The sequence below is a fragment of the Carcharodon carcharias genome, chromosome 5 (assembly GCF_017639515.1).
Source record: "Carcharodon carcharias isolate sCarCar2 chromosome 5, sCarCar2.pri, whole genome shotgun sequence".
NCBI lineage: Eukaryota > Metazoa > Chordata > Chondrichthyes > Lamniformes > Lamnidae > Carcharodon > Carcharodon carcharias.
Window position 1 is genome coordinate 49523533 of NC_054471.1, and position 20593 is coordinate 49544125.

Below are 20593 nucleotides of genomic sequence, written 5' to 3' on the forward strand. Positions count from 1 at the left end.
GCAGTAATTGGTGGGAAACACATCTGGCAGGATATAAAAGATACTGTCATATGCATATTTTTGTTTCCTAGCTCGCTCAGGATTTCCTCCCAGGCTAGAACGATATGTATGTATTAGGCTCACTCATAGCTGTGTCTTTTGCTGCTGGCTAGTAATGAGGATTGACCCTGCCATGTCGGTGCCAGTATTGCATGTGTATCCCTGCAGCTTCCAGTCCTTGTGCTCTACAATAATTGAATAAAGCAGGTGCTGTGTAAAATTAAACAAGTAATTAAACGGCTGCTTTTAATTTTGTTTTATAGTGGGGGTGACTGTCCTGGTCGTGGGGGAAAGCTTGTGTTTACACCTGCAAAAAGAAGGAAAGTGGGAAATGTACCACCACAGTTGAGGAAAGAAAGAGGCTGGATTTTGAAGCGACTGATTAGATGCATCACATTAAGCAAAAAAGAACAATGGCCCTGGTCCAGGCATGAGTGGGTGTGTGTGGTCTGTTCAAGAATGTTGGGCATCACAGCTGGGCCCACTCCTATCCTTACCTGGTGCTTACACATGTATACACTATACAGCAGGAGTTACTGAACAGCCACTAGCTGGGTTGGGGAGGTGGCAGCAGAATTGTATTGTCACAGGACCCGTATTCCAGAGACCTGGGGTAATGATCTGGGGAACAAAAACGGAAAATGCTGGAAAAACTCAGCAGGTCTGGCAGCATCTGTGGAGAGAGAAACACAGTTAACGTTTCGAATCCATATGACCCTTCTTCAGAGGTGAAGGAAAGTGGAACTGTGATGAAATTTATACTATTTAAGCGGGGTGGGGCGGGTGGAGCTGGATAGAAAATGGGACAGAAGGGGGGGATAAAAAAGGGGATAAAACCATAGATAAATGAATAATATAAAAATAAGCAGATTAAAGAATAATGGATGTAGAAAAAAGGGGATTAAAAATAGTGGGTGGGGATGGAGGAGAGAGTTCATGATCTGAAGTTGTTGAACTAAATGTTAATTCAGCAAGGCTGTAAAGTACCTAATCGGAAAATGATGTGCTGTTCCTCCAACTTGTGTTGGGCTTCACTGGAGCATTGCAGCAGGCCAAGGACGGACATGTGGGCATGAGAGCAGGGTGGAGTGTTGAAATGGCAAGCAACAGGGCGGTCTGGGTCATGCTTGCAGACAGACTGAAGGTGTTCTGCAAAGCGGTCACCCAGTCTGTGTTTGGTCTCGCCAATGTAGAAGAGGCCGCATTGGGAGCAGTGAATGCAGTAGACTAAATTGAAGGAGGTGCATGTGAAGCGCTGCTTCACCAGAAAGGAGTGTTTGGGCCCTTGGATGGTGAGGAGGGAGGAGGTAAAGGGGCAGGTGTTGCATCTTCTGCGATGGCATGGGAAGGTGCCATGGGAAGGGGATAAGGTGATGGAGGACTGGACCAGGGTGTCTTGGAGGGAATGGTCCCTATGAGATGCTGGCAGGTGGGGGTGAAGGGAAGGTGTATTTGGTGGTGGCATCATGCTAGATATGGTGGAGGGTGATCCTTTGAATGTGGAGGCTGGTGGGGTGAAAAGTGAGGACAAGAGGGACCCTATCATGGTTCTAGGAGGGAGGGGAAGTTGTGAGGGCAGAGGCATGGGAGGTGGGGTGGACATTGAGGGCCCTGTCAACCACCGTGGGTGGGAAACCTCGGTTAAGGAAGACATGTCAGAAGCACTGTTTTGGAAAGTGGCATCATCGGAACAGATGCGACGGAGGTGAAGGAACAGAGAGAATGGGATGGAGTCCTTACAGGAAGCAGGGTGTGAGGAGCTGTAGTTGAGGCAGCTGTGGGAGTCAGTGAGCTTATAATGAATATTGGCGGACAGTCTATCACCAGAAATGGAGAAAGAGAGGTCAAAGAAGGGAAAGGAAGTGCCGGAGATGAACCATGTGAAGGTGATGGAGGGGTGGAAATTGGAAGCAAATTGATAAATTTTTCCAGGTCCAGATGAGAGCATGAAGCAGCACCGAAGCAGTCATCGATGTACTGTAAAAAGAGTTGTGGGAGGGGGCCTGAGTAGGACTAGAACAAGGAATGTTCCACATACCCCATAAAGAGACAGGCATAACTTGGACCCATGCGGGTACCCATAGCCACACCTTTTATTTGGAGGAAGTGAGACAAGTTTAAGAAGAAATTGTTCAGTGTGAGAACAAGCTCAGCCAGACGGAGGACGGTGGATGGCGATTTTGGCCCTCTGTTCAAGGAAGAAGCGGAGAGCCCTCAGACCATCCTGGTGGGGGATGGAGCATTGGAGGGATTGGACATCCATGGTGAAGAGGAGGCGGTTAGGGCCAGGAAACTGGAAATTGTTGATATGACACAGGGCATCAGAGGAGTCGCGGATGGAAATGGGAGGAGACTGGAAAAGGGGAGAGAGAACGGAGTCAAGATAGGAAGAAATGAGTTCCGTGGGGCAGGAACAGGCTGACATGATCAATCTACCAGGACAGTCCTGTTTGTGAATTTTGGGGAGGAGGTAGAAGCGGGCTGTCTGCGGTTGGGAGACTATGAGGTTGAACACTGTGGAGGGATGATCCCAGAGGTGATGAGGTCAGTGACAGTCCTGGAACAGTGGCTTGATGTTCGGTGATGGGGTCATGGTCCAGGGGGAGGTAGAAGGAAGTGTCTGAGAGTTGGCGCTCAGCCTCTGCGTAGTAGAGGTCAGTATGCCAGACGACAACAGCACCACCCTTGTCGGCAGGTTTGATGACAAAGCCAGGGTTGAACCTGAGAGAACGGAGTGCGGCAAGTTCAGAAGGAGACAGGTTAGAGTGGGTGAGAGGAGCAGAGAAATTGAGACGGCTGATGTCATGCCAACAGTTCTCAGTGAAAAGATCAAGAGCAGGTAAGAGGCCAGAGGGAGGGGTCCAGGTGGAGGGAGAATATTGAAGGTGGGTGAAAGGATCCGTTGAACGGGGGGGACCCCTGCCCAAAGAAGTGAGCATGGAGAAGAAAGTGGCAGAAGAAGAGTTCAGCAGCATGCTTAGCCTGAAATTCATTGAGATGAGGACGTAAGGGTATGAAACTGAGTAATGATCTGGGGACACAGGTTCATATCTCACCACAGCAGATGGTGAAAAAGCCAGCATCTGGAATTAATAGTCTGATGATGACCATGAAACCATTGCTGATTGTCATAAAACCCATCTGGTTCACTAATATTCTTTAGGAAAGGAAATCTGCAGTCCTTACCTGGTCTGGCCTACATGTCACTCCAGACCCTTAGCAATGTGATTGACTCTTAAATGCCCCCTGAACAAGGGTAAATAGGGATGGGACAAATGGATGTGGGAGAACCTAGAACTAGGGTCCATGGTTAAAAAATAAGGGGTCACCCATTTAAAACAGCGATGAGGAGAAAGTTTTTCTCAGAGGGCCGTGAGTCTTTGGAACTCTCTTCCTCAAAAGGCAATGGAAGCAGTCTTTGAATATTTTAAAGCCAAAGCTAGATAGATTCTTGATTAACAAGAGAGTGAAAGGTTATTGGGGGTAGGCAGGAGGTTGCAGTCAGATCAGCCATGATCTTATTAAATGGCAGAGCAGGCTTGAAAGGTCGAATGGCCTACTCCTGCTGCGAGTTTGTTAGTTGGTATGTATGTAGCTTTGCCTCTTTCCTAACACAGGGGTGCTGAGCTCAACTGAAGTGCCTTTACTACTGCCTCAGCAGAGCTCAGTCACTAAGCTGGAGGCCTTCCTCACTCATGTGGTTTAATACCACATTGGATAAATCAATTGAGCCAGCGAGCACAAAACATTTTATTCCCCCCCCCCCACCAACCCCAAAGTGCACAACCATTTTCTCACATTATATTCCATCTGTCAAGTTTTTGCCCACCCACTTAGTCTATCTATATCCCTCTGTAGACTCCTTGTGTCCTCCTCAGCACTTGCCTTCTCACCTATTTTAGTGTCATCCGCAAACTTGGTGATAGTACATTCACTTCCCTCATCTAAATCATTAATATATATTGTAAATAATTGAGGCTCCAGCACTGATCACTGTGGCACTCCACTAGTTACAGGAATCCATCCCGAAAATGCCCCCTGTATCCCAACTCTCTATTTTCTATTAGTTAGCCAATCCTCTATCCATGCTAATATACTACCCCTAACACCATGGGATCTTATTAAGTAGCCTTATGTGCGGTACCTTATTGAATGGCTTTTGGAAATCCAAATATATTACATCTACTGGTTCCCCTTTATCCTGCTCGTTACCTCCTCAAAGAATTCTAATAACTTTGTTAGGTATGAATTCCCCTTCATGAAGCCATGCTGACTCTGCTTGCTTAGATTATGTATTTCTAAATGCTCTGCTATTACATCCTTTACAATGGACTCCAACATTTTCCCAATGACAGATGTTAAGCTAACTGGCCTATAGTTACCTGTTTTTTGTCTCCCTCCCGTTTTGAATAAGGGTGTTACTTTGGCCATTCTCCAATCCTCTGGGACCTTTCCAGAAGTTAAGGATCCTTGGAAGATTACTACAAGTGCATCCACTATCTCTGTAGCTACTTCCTTTAATATCGTAGGATGCAACTGATCAGGTCCAGGGGACATATCAGCCTTTAGCCCCATTAGTTTCTCTCATACTTTTTCTCTCGTGATAGTTATTGTACTTATTTCCCCCCACTCCTCTTTTACCCCTTACGTATTTAGTATTTTTGGAATGCTATTAGTATCTTCTATCGTGAAGTCTGAAGCAAAGTATTTATTCAATTCCTCTGCCATTTCCTGGTTCCCCATTATTATTTCCCCAGCCTCATTCTCTATGGGGCCTATGTTCACTTTGGCCTGTCTCTTTTTTATACATTTAAAAAAAGCTCTTACTATCCGTTTTTATATTACTTGCAAGTTTACCCTCAAAGTTTATTTTCTCCCTCTTTATCATGTTTTTGGTCATCTTTGGTTGGTTTTTAAAACTGTCCCAATCCTCAGGCTTACCACTAATCTTTGCCACATTGTATGTTTTTTCTTTCAATTTGACACTATCCTTAATTTCCTTGGTTAACCATGGTTGGTTTATCCCCTTCCTTGAATCCTTCTTCCTCGCTGGGATATATCTTTGTTGAGAGTCATGAATTATTTTCTTAAACATCTGTCATTGTTCCTCAACCCTCTTTACCACTAAACTGCTTTCCCACTCCACTCCAGCCGACCCTGCCTTCATTCCATTATAATTATCCTTATTTAAGTTTAGCACAGTTGTTTCCGACCCAAGTTTCTCATTCTCAAACTGAATGCTAAATTCTACCATATAATGGTTATTGTTTCCTAGGGAACCCTTTACTCTGAGATCATTTATTAAACCTGCCTCACAGCCTCAAATCTGGAGTCCCCATTGATCATTGAAAGACGATGGTATCATGATGCAGATCTCCATTGTCTCACCAGGATACCTGGCTTGCACAGTGACGGTGTGATGACTTTAACTAAGGACATGTCCTTGTTCTCCTGTTTACATTCTCCAGCACACACTTGCTCTCTGGACTCCTAAGGGCCACCCCTGACGCCAGAGGACCACCGGGTTTCATTTGCACTTGAGTCACACCTGTTCTCTGAACCAGCCACCAGTGCAGATACCAGCACCTGGGTGGGCATTAGGTCAGTGGCTATAACGTCAGTGCACTTCACACTCGCTTGAGGTGCAGGCGGAGGCAGAGAGTTCCCAGGGTGCCGACAGTCAGAGGACTGGGGATCAGGATGATAACCAGTTGAAGGCTGATGATGAGCCTCTGGAGTCGCCCATAAGGCAGCAGATGCTGGATGTCCAGTGGGATTTGTGGGAGGATCTGGCAGAGATCCATGAGGGTCTGTGTGCCATGGTCTCCATTGTGGAGGAGTCCATGCAAAACATGAGCACTGCATTGACCCTCATGGCCAAGCGCACTGCCTCCTCCAGTGAGAGATGGTGACTCTCATGGAGAGGCAGCTCCAGGGACAGAATGAGGGGATGCTATGGTTGCCCTCGGACCTGCAAACCCTCACACAGACAATGAACTCAGGTGGTCGGTGCCTGTGTGGGAGATGAATGAGGCACCCAGTATCCCAGCTAGGTGCTCGTCCACGAATGGTGAGCAGGGAGGTCCAAAACGCCCTCACATTGGTGCACGAGCTGCTTGTCATCTCTGCAGGCTCCTCTCAGGGCTCTCTGGATGGCAGCAGCTCCACCGGCCCTCCGCCAGTGACCGTGGCATCTGATGAGGCCGCGATAACTGGGGAGATGCCAGCCATGGTACACGCTGCTACCCTCCCAGGCGGGGGCCAGCACAGACTCCACTGGCCAGTGGACGACTGCCAAGGTCATCAAGGCTAACAAGCCAGCAGAGCCAGTAGGCTGTCCCCAATGCCGGTGCCAGCAAGGGCGGGGCGCATGGGTGGTGCACCAAGACAGAGTACTCAGAAATGTAGGTTTAAGGCACAATGAACACAAGAGGGACAGTTCATGCGTCACTTTTTGTTCATTTATGTTTGGTTTATATGTCTGCTGGGTGGACATCAACATTAGTAATGGTAATGTCATAATGATTTCAATGTGACAAAAACATTAAATGTGCTTTGGTTCTGATGGCCTGAGTATGCTTCACCTTTTTTCTTTCTGGTAAGGGCTAAGCTGGACGTGAGTAGGTCAATAATTTTTGCACAGGCATTAAGTGGACTTTAGGTGCAAATGAAAGGGCCCTTTCAGACACCCAGGAATGGAGGTGGCAGCCCTGACATGAAGTAAGAAGGGATATTTGGTAGCCCAGCTGAAGGAGCGTTGGATCAAGGCATCCCTGGTGTCCCTGCCTCCCTGGAGGTTACTGAGATATGCCTCCATATCCTCAGCACTCCCCTCACCATGCTTCTGACTCACCACTGGATTCATCATTTGTGGCCTGTGTATCAGTATCCTTCTCCTCCAGTGGGTCCCGCTTGCCAGTGCCAGATTGTGGAGAGTGCAGCATGCAATCACTATCAGTGACACCCACGCTGGGGGGTATTGTTGTCCACCCCCTCAACAGTCGAGGTATCAGAAGCGCACCTTGAGAAGTCCTATGGTCCTCTCTACCACCGCCCTTGTGCAAGCATAACTCATATTGTAACGCTTCTCTGCCTCTATTCTTGGGTGGTGGAGAGGTGTCATGAGCCACCTTTTCAAGGTTTACAGGGTTTACAGGCGATGCAGCTACCTCAATATGTCCAAGGTGCAATGCCGAAGGAGGCTCCATCTCTCAAAGGAGACCATGACCTCCATTTGTCAGATGATTAGCACTGAGGTCAGCTCTGATTGTGTGGATAGATGTGAGCCAGTGGCCACTTGTCACCCAGCAGCTATCCATCCAGTCGGACTGGAGCACTGAAGACACTCAGCTCATGGGAGTGTCTCAGGATGTAGGGGTCATGAGAGCTCCTGTCACCAGCTTGATGCAACTGTAGACAGCTAATTGGGAGAGTCCATTCGGATCCCCCACTGACCCCTGAAAAGAGCCTGAGGCATAGGAGTTGAGGGTCACCATGACTTTCAGAGCCACTGGCTCATCCACCCACACAATCAGGGCTGATCTCAGTGCCAATCATCTGACAAATGGAGGTCATGGTCTCCTTTGAGAGATGGAGCCTCCTTCAGCATTGCACCTTGGACATATTGAGGTAGCTGCATTGCCTGTAAACCCTGGCAGCAGGACAGTAACGTCTTCTGTGGCCCTTTCTATTAGACTCGTGCCCCATGTGCCTGTGCCTCTCCTCTGACAGGTCTCACCCCTGGAAGTTGCACTGGGACACGTGGCCTCCTCTCCCTTCTGCCCCTCTCTTCCTCCTCAGAGGAGGTGCCACCAGCAGAGACCACAATCCCCTTTAGTAGGGTAACGGAAGGCTGTCTGACACCTGGAAGGGTCCACACAGACTGAATCCTCCGGGGGCCTTGGAGACACCAATAAGTCCTGAAATGAAGCCTGGAAAATGCTAACAATGAAGCCCCAGACAGAGATGAAGCTGCCAAGTACCAATAAGCAACCAGCTGCAAATTATCTCCAAAATTCCTCACGACTCACACAGGCAATGCGGCTGACCCTTTTTATCCCCCCCTTCGACGAGGCTTAGCAAATTGTCGGCTGCCCATTTTGCCTATGCGATGAGCACAATGTTTTACGGGCGATGTAAAATACAGCTTAACTGCCTTTTTAATGGCCTCAGCTGGCCCCGTAATCGATGGTGGGCGCGACTCCGACTCCTGCTCGCGCCTGCCGACCGAAATATTGACGCTCGCCTGATGTCATCATGCGCTATTTTACGCTCGAGCGGGTCAGGCACACGCCCACCCGTTCAGCAAAAGATTCTGTCTTATGATTCTGTACCTAATATCAAGCTCACAAATAAACAACAATTGGTCAAAGGGTAGAAAACCAGGATCTTCACAAACTGCATTGTGTTTTCAGAAATGAGGTTGTGAGAAAACATGGTCAGCTGCAAGGTAAAATAATATACTTATATTGGGATAGAAGAGTACTGCAAGCCCAGAGTCTCCGTTAACAGTGATGTACATGAGGATCTGGGTACAGTGGTTAGACTCTCGGGCGCAATTTTCTATCCATCAATTTTAAACTCTTGTGGGCCAGGAACACTGATTTGTAAAATCTACCCCGCTGTACATTGCTGCATCACAAACATGCAAATTAGGAGCAGGAGTAGGCCACTCGGCCTCTCGAGATCATGGCTGACCTCGTGATCGTAACCTCAACTCTACATTCCCGCCTACCCCCAGTAACCTTTCAGCCCCTTATCAAGAATCTATCTACCTCTGTTTTAAAAACATTCAAAGCCTCTGCTTCTACCATCTTTTGAGGACAAGTTCCAAAGGCTCACAGCCCTCTGAGAGAAAAAAACTCTCTTCATCTCTGTCTTAATTGGGCGACCTTTTATTTTTAGACTCTGACTCGTAGTTCCAAATTCTCCCACAAGAGGGAGCATCCTCTTCACATCCACCCTGTCAAGACCCCTCAGAATCTTATATGTTCCAATCAAGTCACCAAAGGAGACCAATACTGTACCCAGTACTCCAGATGTGGTCTCCCCAATGCCCTATATAAATGAAGCATTACCTCCCTACTTTTGTATTCAATTCCCTTCACAATAAACAATAACATTTTATTAGCTTTCCTAATTACTTGCTGTACCTGCGTACTAGCCTTTTGCGATTAAAGCACTAGGACACCCGGATCCATCTGCATCTCTGAGCCCTGCAGTCTCTCTCCATTTAGATAATATGCTTCTTTTTATTTTTCCTGCTAAAAAAGGACAATTTTGCATTTTCCCACATTATACACCATTTGCCAGGTTTTTGCCCACTCACTTAACCTATCTAAATCCCTTTGTAGCCTCCTTACGTCCTCTTCACAACTTACTTTCTTACCTATCTTTGTGTCATCAGCAAAGTTAGCGACCTTTGGTCCCTTCATTCAAGTCATTTATATAAATTGTAAAAAGTTGAGGCCCCGGCATTATCCCCGTGGCACACCATTCATTACATCTTGACAACCAGAAAAAGGTCCATTTATGCCTACTCTCTGTTTCTTGTTAGCCAGCCAATCTTCTATCCATGCCAATATGTTAACCCCTACACCATGAGCATTTATTTTCCGCAATAACCTTTGATGTGGCACCTTATCAAATGTTTTCTGAAAATCTAAGTATAGTGCATCCACCTTTATCCACAGCATATGTTACTTCTTCAAAGAACTCCAATAAATTGGTTAAGCATGATTTCCCTTTCACAAAACCATGATGACTCTGCCTGATTACCTTGAATCTTTCCAAGTGCCCTGCTATAACGTATTTAATATTAGTTCTAACATTTTCCCTATGACAGATGTTAAGCTAACCGGCCTGTAGTTTCCTGCTTTCTGTCTCCCTTTTTGAACAAAGGAGTTACATTTGCTATTTTTCCCAGCTAATGGAACTTTCCCCAAATCTAGGGAATTTTGGAAAATTAAAACCAATGCATCAACTATCTCACTAGCCACTTCTTTTAAGGCCCTAGGATGAAATCCAGCAGGACCCAGGGACTTGTCAGCCCGCAACACCAACAATTTGCTCAGTAACACTTCCCTGGTGATTGTAATTTCCCAGAGTTTCTCCCTCCCTTCCATTTCCTGATTGACAGCTATTTCTGGGATGTTACTTGTATCCTCTATAGTGATACCCGATGCAAAACACCTGTTCAATTCATCTGCCATCTCCTTATTTTCCATTATTAATGCCCTAGACTCACTTTCTATAGGACCAACACTCACTTTGTTAACTTTTCTTCTTTAAATATCTATAGAAACTTGTACTATTTGTTTCTGTATTTCTAGCTAATCCCTCATATTCTATTTTGTCCCTGCTTATATTAGTCATTTAATCCTAAACTACTGAGACTAATGGAGTTACATGTATATTATATTACATAGTCAAACTATATAAACCTCTAAGTTGGAGAAACTAACACTAGTGAACTGGAACGTGCCCCCCAATGACCTTGTTAACAAATTGCCACCTGGAGCAATCCACTTGAGAATGCATAATTTCTGGGAAACAGTGGTTTAAACATTAATAATACTAACCATAAAAATGTAACCAAATGACTCTTGAAATGGTCCTTCCTTCCCCTAGTGTATTAATAATTAATAACAAGTTGATAATGATTACTCTATGTGGCGACCTGTATGGCCTCTTATCTACCTCATTATGTGTGTACGATAGGACCATAACGCTGATGTTTTCCCATTTGTTAACACAGGAAAGAGCCTCCACAACAGTCTATAAGTCAGTGTAGCCCTTTGGGAGGCTTGGGTATTTTTCTCAGACTTTTCTGATCCTTCCCTTCCTCACGCACGTTCCCCTTCACTCGCTCCTGCCAATAAAAAACATGTTAGGTAATGGCCCCAATATCTGCAGCAAAGGTACAAGGGAGCATGGTAGCACGTGTAAAACCCTGCAAAGCCGAGGACCTGGAGTTCCTGACGCATTTAGTGGCATTAGAGTTTTTTCCTTTCGATTCCCACTAGGCAGCGGGCCATATTGACAAGGTGGTTGGCTGCTGAGTGGTAAACCTACCGACAGGAGCGGCCAGGGACTCTCGGGTGTGGCCCCTGGAAATCGGTGGGGGTGGGTGGGTGGGGGAGGAGTGGTGCAGAGAGCGAGAAATTGGAACCCTTGGGTCTGGGGGAGGTTGTCAATCGCACATGTGAAGAGACATGTTATGATCGACAGAAGGCAGTGGTGGTGGGGTGGGGGAGATGCGGGAGGGTTGGGGGGGAGGTGGTGGGGGGGGGAGTTGGTGGGGGAGGGTGCCTGAAGGCTTCCCGAGGGGCAGGGAGCACTGCTGCTCCTCCTGGCCCACCACAGGTGCTGAAAAAGGTACTTAAATTCTTGAACCATCATCTCCCACTTCTCTGTTACTGCTGGTTTCCTAGCAAACCCGTGAGCCAACAATTAAATTTAAATCAAGCTTCCTATTTTGCTGTGGGAATCTGATTTGAATATGCTAAAGAAGCTTTCTACCTCTCCCCTGTGGGATACTTGCATGATATGAATATTGCTGCTGTAAAAACCTCAATGAGTGCCTATGGGGCAGGTTGGGAGGGGCATTCCCAATTTAAAATATTTACCCCCCCCCCCCCCCACCCCCCATCACCCCTAACCCTCTCGCTCCCTTTGTGGGGAGTGTTGATATCGAGGCTACAAATCCATTTTCTAAGTGCTGGCAGCAGGCATGCAAAAAGTGTGCAATTCTCCGGCAGGGGAAGCTTTCCAGTTATTAAACCCGCCATCAGCTGATGACGCAGCAGGTACGAGCCGGCTATAAACGAGCTTCCTGGAAAACAGGGAGGCCCTTCATCATAGCTACCACTTTCTTGCCCAACTCCATTACCATTAGAAACATAGAAAATAGGAGCAGGAGTTGGCCATTTGGCCCTTCGAGCCTGCTCCAGCATTCACTATGATCATGGCTGATCCCCTATCTCAATGCTGTACTCCAGCACTCTCCCCATACCCCTTGACCCCTTTAGAGTCCAGGAATCTATTCATTTCCTTCTTAAATATATTCAGTGACTTGGTCTCCACAGTCTCCTGTGGTAGAGAATTCCACAGGTTCACCACCCTCTGAGTGAAGAGGTTTCTCCTTATCTCAGTCCTAAATGGCCTACCCCGTATCCTGAGACTGACCCCTTGATCTAGACCCCCCAGCCAGAGGATGTGTGTAGAGTGATTTATTAGGCAGGATGTGAAACCTCAATTTCCCAACGGTGGGGTGAAATGCAGAAATAAAGTCAATGGTGTGTTTGCAGCCTGTCAAGTCTCACGCCGGCCTGTGATGGGTTTATACTTGTAACACTGTCCTCCCCTGGATCCCCCTTCCACTCCTCCATACTCCCGACTCCACTCCACCCACTTCCCATCACCCTTAACCACTGACTCACCCTTGCCAGCCCTGAGCCTCTGTTCAAGCTGCCATTCTTCTGCTCCCGGCCCTTGTACCGTAGGGCTAAACAAGGAAAACCGCTGACCTTACACACAGCTGCACAAAGCCGACTGGTACAGCCCATCTTTAAACAAATGTGAACCAGGTGCCACAAGATTCTCACGTCCCCATTGACTTTATCTTGAATGGAGCGGGAGAGACTTCAGTTTGAAAATGACGAGAAAGTGGGAGTGGGAGAGACTTCAGTCTGATAAGGACACTGAGAGCGGGAGAGACTTCAGTTTAAAAAGGGCGAGGAGAGTGGGAGAGTCTTTAGTTTTAAAAGAGCGCGGAGAGCGACAGGGACTTCAGTTTGGGTATCTTGGGTACCTTGCTGGGAGTCAGGGTGGAGCGGACCTGCGGGAGACAGTCGGGAGCTGAGGAGTGCCTATAAGTACAGAGCGGGGATTCGAGTGAGGAGCGGAGCTGAGCAGCGCGCTGTTTCACTGCTTCACTGTTTCAGCTGCTGTGAGGCTGCAGTCCTGGAAAAAGATAAAAGCAACTGTGACATCACAGGAAGCTGGTAAGTTGATTGGCCGTTAAATGCTCAGTCTAAGGGACAGTGTGTGAGAAACCAGCTTACGGCAGGCGAATTAAGGTAGATCTATAAATAAGAAGAACTAAAACTTTAAAATAATAAACCAAAATTTGAAAACTTTAAAATTAAAATCAAGCAAGAAAGATAAAAAAAGCAGTAAAAATAAAGTAATTAAACAAACATCTAAAACACATACCTTGTAGTTGAGAAGCATATAACTTTCAATTGTCAATGATACTAGCATTCAATAAACACAGCAAATTATAGCATATGTAGGAAGAAAGTAATTAAAGTAAATTAACTTAACAACATAAGTTCGAATGCCAGGACAGGTGCTGTGTTGCAGCTGTGGGATGTGGGAGCTTTTGGATGCCAAGGCGATCCATGAGAAACACGGCTGCAGGAAGTGTGAGCAGCTTGAGGAATTCCGGATCAGGATTATTGATCTGGAAACTGAAGTACAGATACTGTGCAATATAAATGAGGAGGAGAAATACCAGGATACTTTGTTCCAGAAGACAGTCATACCTCTTAGAAGAGGGTCATCAGTGAGGGACAGTAGGATCTGACTGTCAGTGAGGCAGGTAATGGTACCGAGCAGGCAGTAGGGGAGGAGCCTCAGACTTTGCAGTTGTCAAACAGGTTTGAGATGCTCACAACCTGTGTGGATGAAAGCAAAGTCTGCAAGGTGGATGAGCTGGCTGGCCATGGCACTGTGGTACAGGAGGTCATTCAAGTGGAGGGAGCAAAAAGGAATGTAGTGGTAGTAAGGGACAGTATAGTGAGGGGGATTGACACTGTTCTCTGCAACAAAGAGCGAGAGTCCAGAAGGCTGTGTTGCCTGCCCCATGCCAGGGTTCAAGAAATCTGCTCAGGGCTGGAGAGGAACTTGCAGTGGGAGGGGGAGGATCCAGTCTTTGTGGCCCATGTAGGTACCAGTGACATAGGTAGAACTAGGAAAGAGGTTCTGCAAAGTCAGTATGAGGAGTTGGGTACCAAATTAACAAGCAGAACCTCAAAAGTAATAATCTCTGGATTAGTACCTGAGCCACATGCAAATTGGCATAAGGCAAATAAGATTAGAGAGATGAATGCGTGCCTCAAACTGGTGTGGGAGAAGTGGGTTCCGGTTTGTGGGGCACTGGCATCAGTACTGGGGAAGTAGGAGGCTGTATCATTGGGACGGTTTACACCTGAACCGTGCTGGGACGAGTGTCCTCACAAATCACATAACTAGGGAAGTAGAGAGAGCTTTGAACTAAACAAGAGGGGTGAGGGATCAAGTTTGGGTAGAGGTAGCAATTCCAGGTGCAGAGTCAAGACAGGAGAGCAAAATAGTGATATGAGAAATGAGGGTCAGAGAATGGCAGGAAGGGAAAGAGAGAAAAAACCTAAGAATACATCAACAGTCAAGACAAGATGTTACAAAGGTAACAAAAAAACAAAACTGAAGGCTCCCTATCTGAATACACATAGCGTTCATAACAAAGTAAATTAACTGATGGCCCACATTGAAGTAAATAAATATGATCTGATAGCAAATATGGAGACGTGGCTGCAGGATAAAAGTTATTAGTGGGAGTTGCCTACAGGCCCTCCAATGGTAGCCACAGTGTAGGACAAAGTATTCAAGAGAAAGCATTCTATGTTTGTGATAAAGGGACGGCAATAATCATGGGTGATTTTAATCTCCACATAAACTGGAAAAATCAGATTGACAGTAGTAGCCTGGGTGAGGAGGTCTTAGAATGCTTTTGAGACAGTTTCTTAGAGCAGCATGTTCTGGAACCAACCAGAGAGCAGGTTATATTAGATTTGGTATTGTGTAACATGACAGGATTAATTAATGACCTCAGGGTAAAGGCACCGCTAGGTAGCAGCGACCACAATATGATTGAATTTTACGTCCAGTTTGAAAGGGGTCTAAGACTAGTATCTCAAACTTAAATAAGGGCAACTATGTGGCGATGAAAGCTGAGCTGGCTGAAGTGAACTGGAAAACTAGGCTAGAGGATATATCAATAGAGAGGCAAAGGCAGACATTTAAGGGGATATTTCAGAGTATTCAGAATAAGTACATTCGTACTGTAAAGAAAAATGCTAAGGGGAGGACCCACCATCCGTGGTTAAGTAGAGATGTTAAGGGAAGCATTAAACTCAAGGAAAAAGCATATAACTCCACAAAGATGTGTGGCAGGACAGATGATTGTACAGAATATGCAGAGCGGCAGAGAATGACTAAAAGGCTAATCAGGAGAAAGAAATTAGAATATAAGAGGAAGCCAGCTAGAAATGTAAAAATGGATAGCAAGAGTTTTTACAGGTACTTAAAACAGAAAAGACTAAGTACAATGAGTGCTGGTCCTCTAGAGAATAACAATGGGGAGTTAATAGCAGATAGTAAGGAAATGGCAGAAGAAATGAACAAACATTCTGCTTCTGTGTTCACTATAGAGGATACAAAAAACATTCTAGTAATAGCTGCAAATCAGGAGGTGACTGGGTGAGAGGACCTTGGTGAAATGGAAATCACTGGGGAAACGGTACAGAGCAAATTGATGGGGCTGCTGGCTGGCAAGTCTCCGGGTCCCGGTGGACTACATCCTAGGGTCTTAAAAAAGGTGGCTAATGAGGTAGTCGATGCACTGGTGTTAATTTTCCAAAATTCACTAGATTCTGGAAAGGTTCCATCAGACTGGAAAGTAGCAAATATAACCCCTCAATTCAAGAAGGGAGGGAGACAGAAAACAGAATATTAGGCCAGTTAGCATCATGTCTGTTGTGGGGAAGTTATTAGAATCGATCATTAAGGAGGTTATAGCTGGGCACTTAGAAGAGCTCAAGGCAATTGAGAAGAGTCAGCATGGTTTTGTGAAAGGAAAATCATGCTTAACCAATTTATTGGAGTTTTTTGAAGGAGTAACCTGCACAGTAGATAAAGGGGAGCCTGTAGACATTCTGTATTTGGATTTCCAGAAAGCATTTGATAAAGTGCCACATCAAAGAGTATTACGGAGAATAAAAGCACATGGTGTGGGTAACTTACTAGCATGGATAGAAGATTGGCTGGTTGGCAGATAGCAGAGTATGCATAAATGGGTCTTTTTTTCTGATTGGCAGGATGTGAAGAATGTCTGTACTAGGCCCTCAACTTTTTACGAGTTACAGCAATGACTCAAGGGCAGTCACTCTCACCTCACCTCTGGAGTTCAGTTCTTTTCTCTGAATGTTTAGTTAGAGGAAATTTCTGCTCATCCAGTACTGGGCAGCTTACTACTGAAAGAATGTCATATTGATTCAGTACGTAACACATTACACATTTTCCTTATTTTAATCCTTGATTTGTAAACCTAATGCCTCTTATTATTTCTGTGTTTTCAAAGGCTCAGACTCAATGTTTCCTATTGGCCGATGTTTCTTCTGAAAACGCTAAGTGGAGCAGAGATGACACCAACAAGAATTTTTCTGAAGGTATGGTTTGTTACATTTTTGCAAAGCACATATTACTCAGCTCTAAACCATGTCAATTAAGTTGTCCCGTGACACTATGGCTGGTATTTTACTGCCCTGTTGGCGTCAGGCATCATGGTGGGTGGGGTGAGGTACAACATGGCAAGAAGGCCAATAATCGGTTTCACGCTGCCATGAAACCAGTTTGCGATTGTCCGCTCTACCTGTCAATGGCGGGCTGTGTTTCCCACCGCTGCACATTGGGAATCTAATTTCAATACTTTAGCACTTCATTGTAATCCTTTCTTGCCAGAATCATCCCTCCACATCAAATTTACCACCCATGTCAGCATGACTTCAGAACGGCATGCTTCACGGCTCACTTTAAAAGGTGTGCACCTGGCGACCTGAACTTTGAGGGGAATTCAGAGGTGAGTGCACGCAATCTTGCGCAGCGCTCATCAGCATCGCCCGTAGGACATCAAGGATGAGGCACTGCGCATTCGCGGGGCACAGGTAAGTCGCTTTTTCCAGGCTGGCTTTCAGTGCGGTGCTGGGGCAAAGGCTCCAGTGCGGGTCAGACCAGCCAGGAGCGGGGGGGGCGCGGGTGGGGGCCAAGGCAGCACAGACAGACTGAAGGAAAGACTCAAGTAGAAGTCAGGGGCTGGGTCGCAAGGCATTGCAGACTGAAGGAAGTACTCAAGTACATGCTGGGGGAAGTGGGGGGAGGAGGGGGGGGTGGAGGGAAGTGGCCACACACTTGGAAAAGTTTGTCAAAAGTGAGCATTCTTCTGCAGCTGAGACAGTTCAGCTGCAGCTCCATTGACATGCTTGGAGTTGGGCCTCTGGAGCTTTTCTAACCACTCAAACAACGCAACAGCATGAAAGTGCCATCAAATGCTCCAGAACCTTTCACCCCTTGGGTGTAGACTGCAATTTTTTGTGTATTTTAGGGGGCAGCAGAACAATTGGCTGACTGGGCAAGTTGTACAATCCCCTTGCGTAAAGGTGGACATGGCACAGTCACTGGTGGAGGCACTCACAACCCCTTGCAATGTCTTTATTAAGGACCAGTATCCCTCATGGTTCAAGCTATCAGCGATGCCTTGCAGTGCGGGTTAGGAGAATGCCTGCACCTGAGCTGACAGCACAGCATGCAGTCCAGTGGCCGAACCAATCGGTCATGTGGAGTGCGGCAGAGGTGGGTGGGGTTTCGGACAGCCATTGAGTGCACTACACACTGGCCATTCAAGTGGTGGCCAGCACTCTCCTGCATGCATGAAGGGCCTTCAGACTTAACCAAGAGAGGTTCTTCAGACACATATGCTAACCCACATGCCTCTCTCTTTGATCCTGCAGATGGAGAACATCAGGATCATGGACCCTGGTGATTAGCAATATGCCTCATGGCTTATAGAGAACAGAGAAGTAGAAGAAGGGATTGGTGGAGGGGTCTGGCTTGGCAAAGGGAGGAGTACCTCCCTTAAGATGAAGGGGTGGCAGGGTCAGCTGCACAGGCAGCTGAAGATCCACAGTGAGCCATCACTCATAGACTCATAGATGTCTACAGCACAGAAGGCAGCCATTCGGCCCATCATGTCCGCATCAGCCAACGAAGATCTGACTACATTAATCCCATTTTCCAGCACTTGGCCAATAGCCCTGGAGGCTATGGCAATGCAAGTAAATACCTAATTACTTCTTAAACGTTACAAGAGTTTCTGACTCAACCACCCTTTCAGGTGGCTGAGCGGAGGCTGAGCGTCAACTCGCAGACACTTCCTCCTACCTCTCCCTGGACCATGACCCCACCACTGAACATCAAGCCATTGTTTCCAGGACTGTCACTGACCTCATCTCCTCTGGGGATCTCCCTCCCACAGCTTCCAACTTGATAGTCGCCCAACCTCGGATGGCCCGCTTCTATCTCCTACCCAAAATCCACAAACAGAACTGCCCCGGTAGACCGATCGTCTCAGCTTGCTCCTGCCCCACAGAACTCATTTCTCATTATCTTGACTCCCTTCTCTCTCCCCTTGTTCAGTCCCTTCCCACCTACATCCGTGATTCCTCTGACACCTTACGTCACATCAACAATTTCCAGTTCCCTGGCCCCAACCGCTTCCTCTTCACCATGGACGTCCAATCCCTCTACACCTCCATCCCCCACCAGGATGGTCTGAGGGCCCTTAGCTTCTTCCTCGAACAGAGGCCCGAACAATCCCCATCCACCACTACTCTCCTCCGTCTGGCTGAATTTGTTCTCACGCTGTACAATTTCTCCTTCAACTCCTCCCACTTCCTCCAAATAAAAGGTGTGGCTATGCGTACCCGCATGGGCCCCAGCTATGCCTGTCTCTTTATGGGGTATGTGGAACATTCCTTGTTCCAGTCCTACTCCGGCCCCCTTCCACAACTCTTTCTCCAGTACATCGATGATTACTTCGGTGCTGTTTCATGCTCTCGTCGGGACTTGGAAAAATTTATTAATTTTGCTTCCAATCTCCACCCCTCCATCATTTTCACGTGGTCCATCTCTGACACTTCCCTTCCTTGACCTCTCTGTCTCAATCTCTGGTGATAGACTGTCCACCAATATCCATTACAAACCCACCGACTCCCACAGCTATCTCGACTACAGCTCCTCACACCCCGCTTCCTGTAAGGACTCCATCCCATTCTCTCAGTTCCTTCGCCTCCGTCGCATCTGTTCCGATGATGCTACCTTCAAAAACTGTTCCTCTGACAAGTCCTCCTTCTTCCTTAACCGAGGTTTTCCACCCACGGTCGTTGACAGGGCCCTCAACTGTGTCCGGCCCATCTCCCGCGCATCCGCCCTCAAGCCTTCTCCTCCCTCCCAGAAACATGATAGGGTCCCCCTTGTCCTCACTTATCACCCCACCAGCCTCCGCATTCAAAGGATCATCCTCCGTCATTTCCGCCAACTCCAGCATGATGCCACCACCAAACACATCTTCCCTTCACCCCCCCCATCAGCATTCCGTAGGGATCGCTCCCTCCGGGGCACCCTGGTCCACTCCTCCATCACCCCCTACTCCTCAACCCCCTCCTATGGCATCACCCCATGCCCACGCAAAAGATGCAACACCTGCCCCTTCACTTCCTCTCTCCTCACCGTCCAAGGACCCAAACACTCCTTTCAAGTGAAGCAGCATTTCACTTGCATTTCCCCCAACTTAGTCTACTGCATTTGTTGCTCCCAATGTGGTCTCCTCTACATTGGAGAGACCAAACGTAAACTGGGCGACTGCTTTGCAGAACACCTGCGGTCTGTCCGCAAGAATGACCCAAACCTCCCTGTCGCTTGCCATTTTAACACTCCACCCTGCTCTCTTGCCCACATGTCTGTCCTTGGCTTGCTGCATTGTTCCAGTGAAGCCCAACGCAAACTGGAGGAACAACACCTCATCTTCCGACTAGGCACTTTACAGCCTTCCGGACTGAATATTGAATTCAACAACTTTAGATCATGAGCTCCCTCCCCCATCCCCACCCCCTTTCTGTTTCCCCCTTCCTTTTTTTTCCAATAAATTATAAAGATTTTCCTTTTCCCACCTATTTCCATTATTTTAAAAAAAAATTTTTAAAAATCTTTTATGCTCTCCCCACCCCCACTAGAGCTATACCTTGAGTGCCCTGCCATCCATTCTTAATTAGCACATTCGTTTAGATAATATCACCAACTTTAACTTTAACACCTATGTGTTCTTTTGTACCATTGTTGTTATCATCTTTTGATGATCTGCTTCTACCACTGCTTGTTTGTCCCTACAACCACACCCCCCACTCCACTTCTCTCTCTCTCTCTCTCTCTCCGCCCCCCACACACACACACCTTAAACCAGCTTATATTTCAACTCTTTCTTGGACTTGAACTCAAGTTCTGTCGAAGGGTCATGAGGACTCGAAACGTCAACTCTTTTCTTCTCTGCCGATGCTGCCAGACCTGCTGAGTTTTTCCAGGTAATTCTGTTTTTGTTTTTGTCACCCTTTCAGGTAGTGAGTTCCAGGCTACCACCACCCTCTGGGTGAAAAACATTCTCCTCAAGCACCCTCTTAGCCTC

The 20593-nt window shown here is 46.9% G+C and overlaps 1 protein-coding gene across 1 annotated transcript in view; it reads left to right on the top strand.

Moving 5' to 3' along the window:
• The window catches only part of scml4 (Scm polycomb group protein like 4), a 233000-nt gene that overhangs the window by 9405 nt on the left and 203002 nt on the right, over nucleotides 1–20593 (top strand). The window contains 1 exon segment of the mRNA XM_041187345.1: nucleotides 16442–16534. Within this exon segment, the coding sequence (XP_041043279.1) occupies nucleotides 16442–16534 (93 nt within the window).